The 9836-nt window shown below is 36.4% G+C and overlaps 1 protein-coding gene across 1 annotated transcript; it reads right to left on the bottom strand.

Moving 5' to 3' along the window:
* Window positions 1-1185: 1185 nt before the first annotated feature.
* On the bottom strand, window positions 1186-5041 carry LOC103938158 (protein SIEVE ELEMENT OCCLUSION B). Its single transcript, XM_009348154.2, has 7 exons — window positions 4740-5041; window positions 4385-4477; window positions 3822-4267; window positions 3558-3652; window positions 3338-3468; window positions 2389-2847; window positions 1186-2037 (listed from the first exon to the last, which is right to left on the bottom strand). Exons 1-7 carry the CDS (start codon window positions 4974-4976, stop codon window positions 1450-1452), a joined length of 2049 nt encoding a protein of 682 aa, XP_009346429.2. The 5' UTR covers window positions 4977-5041; the 3' UTR covers window positions 1186-1449.
* Window positions 5042-9836: the final 4795 nt, after the last annotated feature.

Here is a 9836-nt window from a genome sequence, read left to right as displayed (position 1 = left end):
TTTCAATGCACTCCGCGGAGCTATGTGAACGATTGAATGGACGGAGGAATGTCAACAGGCATTCAACAAACTAAAGGAGCACATCGGCTGAGCGCCAATCCTGTCAAAACCTTGGAACGGTTAGTCGCTCTACGTCAAATCCTTGGTTATTAGTAACACAAAATATAGGAATGGTAGCCCTTTCTTAGAAATTCATTCAATGTACGTAAAGATGCCTTTATTACATAAAAATTGAAATGTAAACAAAAGTTTGCAACAATTGGACAAGAAACCAAGCATGTGCAGTAGTTGAGAAGCACATATGCCACTTGCGCTAAATACATAGCATGTTAGTTTTCTACAAGATAACTATATATACACATACATGTCAAAAGGAAAAATCGGGGCCTTGTGCAGTTGCATACCCTTGAGACCGACCTTGGGGTACATGAAGATTGATTTATGTGCGCTGTCATTTTTGTTTTCAATTTTGAGTATTTATTTCAACGATTATGCCAATTTGGTCGGTAATGAAATATAATAATGTGAGACATCAAGGTTTCCTCTAATGGAGATGCCATAATTGACGTGGCAGTTGAGTTATTTGACTCCTTACTTTCTGGTTGTTTTTTTTTTTACAATAAACAAAGATGGAGTCAAATGCCTTTAATTTATTTTTTTAAGCATGGGTTCCATTGACAACTAATAGGATGAAAACTAAAATCAATTTGAATTATTTTTTATTACTTAATGTAACTATGAGGCCCAAAATATTAATAAAATAAATATTTGACAAATCTATTAGAAATGAAGAAAATTTAACACCTATATTCAATTGGCCAAACTCGGAGTCAAATTCCTTAACAGCAACTAGGATTCTCATTTTATTTTATTTGTCCCTCTAAACACATACATTATATATGGTTTATATTTTGAATCGTTTACAAGTTTTGTATGGATAATTGGTTTTATAATGTAGGTTCTAGTGGAACTTAGCTAAGCTAATTACGAAAAGTTGGTAACCTCAAACTCAACTTTTTTACTAACGGTAATTGCGCGCGAGGGTAATGAAGGAACTTCAATCAATCAGCTTGGAAACACGTTTGATAATTTCTTGAATTTGTAAAACGTCCAAGGAATTAGATTTGAAGTTATTTTCCTCAAATATAAGTCTGAACAATTTGAAGTGAGTGATAATTCATATACACACCAAAAGGAAATGTAGACATCTCAAATTATTCAAATAAACATTACATTACATAAAGTAGCAGCTACATACCATGATAACATACTCAGGAAGACAATTACATAAGCATACTAGTCTGCATTAATTAGGCATCAAGTATCACCATGCATGATGCATGAGCTAACTAGGTTGCTCTTTATTCTAGATATTACAACATACTACTCTGAACTTATTAGACTAGCCAACATCACACTTAAAGTAGTAAAGGGAAAGAGACCGAGAACTTAGTGATGTGCAGTAGGACCATCAGTGTGGCAACACTTGTAACTGATGAAAGTCTCCATGCCCCGGTGGCAATCAGGACACTTCATGGTGTCTGGAACCTTCCCGGTAGAGCCCGGAATATCAAGGCGGCAGCAAGGTAGATTCGCAGCGCGAACCCTCTCAAGGTATGACTTGAAGCAAAACTCAAAGCCTCTCTCTTTCACATGGTCCTTCCATTTGTCAAAGTCCTCTACCACCCTCAAGATCGAGACACCGTGGCCGGTGAGCACCACAGAATGCCCTTTGCTGAGCACAGCCCATCCACTTTCGTTTTTGTAAGAAAGTAGCTTCTGGATTTCTTGACCGACTTGGTCGGCTGGCTTGTGAACCTTGGTGAAGAACAAGCTTTCGATGCCAGTCCAGAACTTACCGAGGATGCCATGGTCATCTTCTCCCTTGCTTCCTTTTCCCACGCAGAACAATTCGATGTGAATCTTTGCTTCCTTGAAGATGGGATCATTTGCAAAGGCAGTTGCTTTCTTTGTGAACTCTTGAATCCAACCATTGTCTTTGCCACCATAGAAGAAAATGTACTTGTCCTCTTTGATCTGTTTGACCAAGACATAGTTAGATCAACCACACAAAATTAACTAACGAAATGTATTCTACAATTTATACTAATTTATATTAAGAGGAGGGTTGCATCTTGTACAATTTTACACTTCTCCACCAATTATACTATGTCTCGTTATTTTATACCTCTCGCCAAAAATATGTTTCGTTATTATTACACCTTTATTAAAGAGGTGGTACAGTAAGTGGAGTTAAAATAACATGTTTTTTGTATCTACTCTTATATATATGAGATTAAGTTGAATTAGGGAAGTGGTTAATAATGTGATAAGTAAATGTAATCGAAAGAGCGGTTCTCGTATTTAAACAGTTAAAAGGGAAATTACCGTAACAGATTGGCTAACCCCTTGGACAACAGTGCCAATCCATTTATCTCCGTGAACATGTGAGAGCTCTTCTTCAGTTGCCTTTGTGAAAGGGAAAGCATTGGCTCCCCAAACCCTAATCATGTGGAGAGCGTTGGGATGTTCGACCTTTCCTTGTGGGTTCATCACCACTAGTGTGGGCTTACCCTTGAAGCTCCACTCCTCCTTGATGAACCTGATGCCTGCTACAGGTGCCGAGATCTGCACTGTGTACCATGGCATCTTATTTCGGAGGCTCTCAAACTTCTTTCGGAGGTCATCCGTCCAATGCTCCACAATCGGAATCCACACAATCTTGTGCTGATTGTCCTTCTTTATCATATCATAGATGGGCTTGAGGATTGAGATATCATCATCAGAGATGTCTAGGCTTGAAATGAACAACAACACATTCTTCTTCCTCAGGATATCGATTTTAACCTGTTTAAATGAATTATGCACGTTGTAAGTAATTACTAGGTAGCAATTTGACTAACAGAAAAATCATGTCACCAAAAACTGATTTTCTTTGCTAATACCCCTCAATAAAGGTGTGTCTCACATACAATAGTTGCACTCACCTTTATTTATAGAGTGAGTTCATAATGATGTTTATTTTACGTGTCTAAATAGCACTATGATTGACTAATCACATAGGGGCTCAGTATAAAAACTGAATTTTATATTCAAACATTCATATTAAAGACTAATATTCCACATGACATGTTAGGGTTCCAATTAAATTAGTCATGCCAAGAAAATTACGTTGGAAATTTTGTATGACAAAAAAGTACTCCTAAGCAACTTTACTGCCATCTTTTTCTATGGTACGTTACTGTCATATTATTAACTTTAATTTGCCTTGCAGCAACCTAGTGCCAGCGGTAAAAATAATTCAATTACACATTATAGTACTGTGACTAGAACAAACCATTTGTTTAGTAGAACCATCAACGAGCGGCTGGACATTTTCCTTGGTAAAAATCAGGGCCTTGAAAACCTCCATGATTTCAGTAGGAGTTTGGAAGATTTTCCTTAGCCTCCGGTAAGTCTCTGCCTCCTCTGCATGCTTGAAACAAAAATTATCTTGAGCATTTCATTTGTGCAAGTACGGAAAATAATTCCAAATGAAATATCTCCATTTAACCCACCAATTTGTTTTCTGCAGACAATAAGCTGGATCTTAAGCTTGTTTAGGACATAGTGAATTTTTTGAGCAAATGGGGCTAGATCATGCTCCTTGTCCCTAAAACGAAAGCAACCATGGTCATATTATTAACTACTAAACAAATAATTTTTATTTGCCAGACCAATGCTAAATTAAGTTGTTAGGCTGTGAATTTGGATTACGAAACTTCAACCAGATGCACGGTCTGGCAAAAGAGCGATTTCCTAAAGGTCAATGGAGAACTCACTCATTACTGGTGAGGATGGTGATCTTAGTTGCACAAGCAACAACAGTGGCAATAGCCCAGTACACATCAACTGGAATATGGTCCATTGCTATCGCCAACCCTGGGACATCTTTTGGGTCGTAGCTGGAAAGCTTGTCGAATTGGTCGATGCACTCACTCACTTGCAATGTGGCCTTGATCAAATTGTTAAGTTCAAGCACTGCTTGTCTTTTCTTGTGCAGGTCCGAGGGCTTGAGGAGCACGGGGACTCGCTTCAGGATTGCAATTGATTTGGCGAGTCGGTCTGATTCTTGAAGCTGGGCGAGGAGCCAGAACTCCCCGTATTCCATGGCAAAAGCTGCTAGAGTCAGCACTGCCTTGGCTTCCCATGAATAGCTTGATAGCTTGTTCAGTATGGACAGGGTTGTGTTGTGGGCAACTTCCTCACTAGGAGGCTTGCATTGCATCTGAAATTTTAAGATTAACCATGATAGTGTGAATATTCAAGAATATACAAGAAATTTTACAAGAAATATACATATCATTATGTGTGTGTGTGTGTATTTAATTTCCCAGGTAATGACCTCGCTGGCTATGGACTTTAGTGTGCACAGTGGTGTAATGAAGCCTGCTTTGGGTGTCTTCTCCTCTATGTTCTCCACGTGCACTTGGGTACCCTGAAACAAGGCGCAAGTAACATAGAAGTGAGTTAAGTGCACGAGTACTGATTTCTTAGATAAAAAAACATATTATGTTATTGTGTTATAAAATAGTCTCGTAAATATTCCATCACTTCTCAAAAAAAAGAAAAAGACAAAAAGAGCATGTTATATTATTTGCTTGTCGGTTAAAATTAGTGACATAATTTTGGTATACTATAATAATGATTTGACAGTTTAATAATCGTGCATACGTTGCATGTAAGCTACAAAGATATACCTGCACAATTTTGTCAACAATTTGGGTAGCACGCTTAAGGATATTTTCGGTGATGCCGAAAAGAGAATCATCATCAAAGGATTCATCAGCATGAACATGAGTACCATAAATTTGTTCCAAGATTTTCTGGTCAGACATGGTAAACAGGCTAAGCTCATGATCGCCAGTAATGTGTTGATGAGTAGTGGTAACTACTGAGGCCACCTTGGTAGCCACATTGTTTGCTAGACCTAGCATGGTGACTCTTTTGGGGATTTGAAGGCAGGGAAAGAGAGAATACGATGGCTTCTGGGTAATTGTATTTGGCTTGTGTGGGTGCAACACCTGCAATATGCCCGCCCTATTTATAACCTAACTGAGCTTGCACACTATCCTCAAAGTGGGGACCATTTCTACACGATGTTGCCACGTGAAGGGTGCGGATTGAAGATCAGAACAATTAACATGTGAATAATGAATATGGTTCAAGTTCTGTGTTCATTGTTATCTGAACATGAAGTTATATACTGAAACAGAAACAAATAATAAAGTGAAAACTGAAATGTAGATTATATAATGGCCATCGAAATTTTACAACCTCAGTATTGGTGTAATACATAGAAGAACGGGATTTAATCTGAAAATGAGGACGCCATTTGCATGTCGGCTGTCTTGAGAGGTTTAAATTCCTTTTTGAATGTTATTTATTTATTTTTTAGCTAAATAAATAAATTCATGTAAGAAAAATAGTACGATAAATTTGAGGCAATATACATATAGAGAGAATTTATTATGATCTTTTTTTCATTCTTTGGATTTCAATGGATACAAATAATTGATGTATTTTCCTACTTAGGTTAACAAATTGCCTTTCGTTTTTTGTAGTATTACATGGAAATTATTTTATTTTATACTTTTTAGTAAGCATAATACTTTATGATTTTTTTGCAACTCTTGGAGTAGTATTACATGGAAATTGTTTTTATTTTATACTTTTTAGTAAGCATAATACTTGAGGATATTTTTTGTAATTCAGTTTGACCAATGTCAGTGTTTATTTTAAAGAAGTTACAAAAATAAATAAACACAACATACCATATATGAATAAGTATTTGCACGTTATATGCATGTTCATTTCCTCCTTTCTATATAACAGAACAAAAACAACTTTGGAGACGAGCATATTTGTCTCGTAAGGAAGGAGTTCGCCGCGAAGGATTTAAGGCGAAAGAGTCCCGTTGGACAAAATTAGTTACGCAAAACTCGTCACAAGACACTTTTGCTGACGAAAATAAATATTCGTCGGGCAATATAAACTCACCCCATGAACGTTCATCGAGTAAGTGTGCATTGACCATTGAGTCCTGACGAAAATGTTTTGACCCGACAAAAATACGTCGTCGTGCAAAAATTAAATTTTATTTAAAATTATTTTAGTCCAGTTTGTCTGACGAACTTCTTGTCGGGCTAGTGATGCTTTGGATTAAAAAATATTTACTTGAAATATTTGACCAACGGAGTGTGTAGCTGGGGGATGAGTGTTAATTAAGTTCATTGAACAATTAGGTATTAAATATTCTACATACGTTCACGACTCTTCAACATTAGGTTCATGTATGAAAGAGTACAAATGATATGTATGTATAATTAATCCATATATTTGTATTTACTATATATTGTACATTTGAGGATGAATAAAAGAAAAGTTGAGCCAAATACGTTTTTGTACAAAGCAAGAATGAAAAAGGAAAAATTAGTATCCGGTTCTTAGTTACTAATGTTCATTGACTGAAACTTTATTAATTTTTAGATTTTGATCCAAGTCCCTAACATTAATGTAATAATGAATTTACATGTCAGTTACATAATTTTTTTTTAAAAAAATTAATAATTGATTTAGAATTTTAATACTCACACCTTTATTAAACTCCTAACTATTTTTCAATTCAAAACATTTCCAAAATAAATAAAAAATTATATGTACCCATTCATGTAACTTTTTCAATTTTTTTATCTTAAAATGTACTTGTCACATCCCGGCCCGGGGCGGATCACTTCCCGGGCCCACTCCACCACCGTAGCACGATATTGTCTGCTTTGGGCTTACCATTCCCTCACGGTTTTGTTTTTGGGAACTCACGAGCAACTTCCCAGTGGGTCACCCATCATGGGATTGCTCTAGCCCCCTTCTCGCTTAACTTCGGAGTTCCCATGGAACCCGAAGCCAGTGAGCTCCCAAAAGGCCTCGTGCTAGGTAGGGATGGGAATATATATATATAAGGATCACTCCCCTGGGCGATGTGGGATGTCACAATCCACCCCCTTAGGGGCCCGACGTCCTCGTCGGCACACACGCGACCAGGATTAGGCTCTGATACCAAATTGTCACATCCCGGCCCGGGGCGGATCACTTCCCGGGTCCGCTCCACCACCGTAGCACGATATTGTCCGCTTTGGGCTTACCATTCCCTCACGGTTTTGTTTTTGGGAACTCACGAGCAACTTCCCAGTGGGTCACCCATCATGGGATTGCTCTAGCCCCCTTCTTGCTTAACTTCGGAGTTCCTACTGAACCCGAAGCCAGTGAGCTCCCAAAAGGCCTCGTGCTAGGTAGGGATGAGAATATACATTTAAGGATCGCTCCCCTGGGCGATGTAGGATGTCACAGTACTCATTATTAAATATACCAATTTGTTATATGTAAAATGCACCCTTTTTTTTTTTAATATAAAATCTATTCAATTTTTTTTTCTAATCCATTTTTAAACTTATATGGGTACATTCTTTTTTTCTTTGATTTGAGAATGTATCCATATCAAGTTTAATCAAAGAAATTTACTAATGTTATTAAGCCTAATATCCTTTTTTTTTTTTTTGGGGGGGTGATTTTAAAGAATGCACCCATGTTTATATATGTACGCGCGCATACACACACACAATAGTATATTTATATTTTAATATTTTTAATCCCACCAATTCTGGTTTTTATTTAAAATCTCATTAATATAAACAACTATAAATTTTAATTTTTAATTTAAAAAATATAGTAACATACATAGAAATAAATTATCACATTAATTTTAGGGATTTCAATAAAAAATTGAAAATCAACAAGGTTTTAATCAAAGAATATTCATATTAGGGACTACATCCAAAGTCTCTAAATGAAAAATCATGAGGTCTAGCGGTTCCATTCTTTTGATTTTGTGGTCATTTCAAAATTGCCTATTTCTTCATCCCATTGTATCACTGCATTCATCTAGCGCTCTATTTCATATCAGTGTCCTCGTTAAATATCTATGAGAAGCAAGCGATGAGGACAGGAAATATGTGCACCACGTTTTGGATCTGAATGCATACAGTGTGAAATCAAGACATTAATTAATTTGTTTTCATGTACGTAAAGTGTTGGAAGAGAAAATGCAAGGCTGAAATGCGCTGCTTCCACTAATCCATAATCTTCCTTGTGTTCGTGCCACCTGGCCTTGCCATCTCGTCTCTACCAAAATTGGTGCAAACTGGTGAAATGATGTTATCCCTTTGTATGGTCTTTTTGGCCCAAAGGTAGTCTTGGTACCCTTTGTCACAATGCCATCTCGTCTCCACGTTCATAACGCGTGTACGGATATGACCTAAAATCAGAAGGTGAAAGTGATACAACAGGCTATAATTTTTACCCTTTTTCAGTTTTCACATGCTTACTGATAAGGATATGGGTAAAGGACAAAGATAGGTAAGGTGTGAAACTAAAACTGGAAAGACCGTTGAGGTTTGACTCATGTTATATGATGAGGTCTGGAAATCATGTTGCTCGAATACCACACATTTGTTCGACTACTGAAAATTGTCCGTTGGTTCTTAAATAGACTCTTGGATTAAATTTAAGACGAATTTATAAAAGAAAGTTAAACTTCAATGGTGTGTTCTTTATCTTGCTCCTACTATGACAAAGACTTATAGAAACTCTTAACATGATATAAACCAAAGTTGAAAGATGCCCACTACTCAATAACTCATCATAATGGGACATGATACCTAGAGAAATATTATCATTGAAATTTAAGGGTTGTTTAGAGATAACCTTTTGCAATACTTATTTCTAGACAAAAACTCATCGCATTTTAAACCTCCAAATAAAACTCGAATTTGAAATTAATTGCCAAGTAGACAAATAAGTGACCTACTATTACCAAAATATTGACAAATGTGTCGCAACACACTGATTATGTTAACGAATTTAATTATCCACCATAATTATGGCAAATAAGTGCCTTATTATTACAAAATTATCCACTCATGACGAGGACTGATTGAACTGATTCTGCAAAAATAGTCAATAACGGATTGGACTGATTCTAGTAATAAAGGATACAAACTAATTCTACATATAATTTGAAAACTGATTCTGCAAAAACAGTCAATAACGGATTGGACTGATTCTAGTAATAAAGGATACAAACTAATTCTACATATAGTTTGAAAACTGATTCTATAGAAATAGTCGAGGATGGGTTGAGCTTATGGCACATATTGATTTTGTTGGAGTTGTGAGGGCTAGGCTCTAGTAACTGTCTTAAAGTCTTAGAGGTATGGCTGATATTCTAAAACATAGCTTCCATGTTTTTGGGCTGGGCTTTAGTTATTTTTTTGTTTTGTCTCTTCTTAACATGTTTAAAAACTAGTGGAGGTCCTTGAAAGTTGATATGTAGTTAAAGTTTTTGTCTCTATATATAAAGCTCCCATTAATATCCAAGATTTATTGTAATTGTTAATTTGTAACATTAATGCCCTTTTCTCCTTATTTTTTTCTTTTGCAAAATCATTAATCCCGCCTCTTACAATCTGCATAGAATTAATTGTGTATATCATATAGGCCTAGCAAACGGGTCGTGTCTGTCATGTTTGCGTCATTTTCGTGTAACACCTGTTATCTTAACGGGTCGTGTCGTGTCACATCCATTATCTTAATGGGTCCTTAACAGGTCGGGTCATTTTACCCGTTATGACCCGTTAAGAAATTTTTTTTTTCTTAAATTTGCACATACCACACATTGCCACATAAATATTACTTCAAAACATTAAAGCACACTTGTCATTTAAGTACTACATCTACATGCG

This window comes from the organism of the source record quoted next, unplaced genomic scaffold (genome assembly GCF_019419815.1).
Source record: "Pyrus x bretschneideri cultivar Hongxiangsu unplaced genomic scaffold, Pyrus_bretschneideri_v1 Contig73, whole genome shotgun sequence".
NCBI classification, from domain to species: Eukaryota; Viridiplantae; Streptophyta; class Magnoliopsida; order Rosales; family Rosaceae; genus Pyrus; species Pyrus x bretschneideri.
This window is presented reverse-complemented; position numbering and strand designations above follow the sequence as displayed.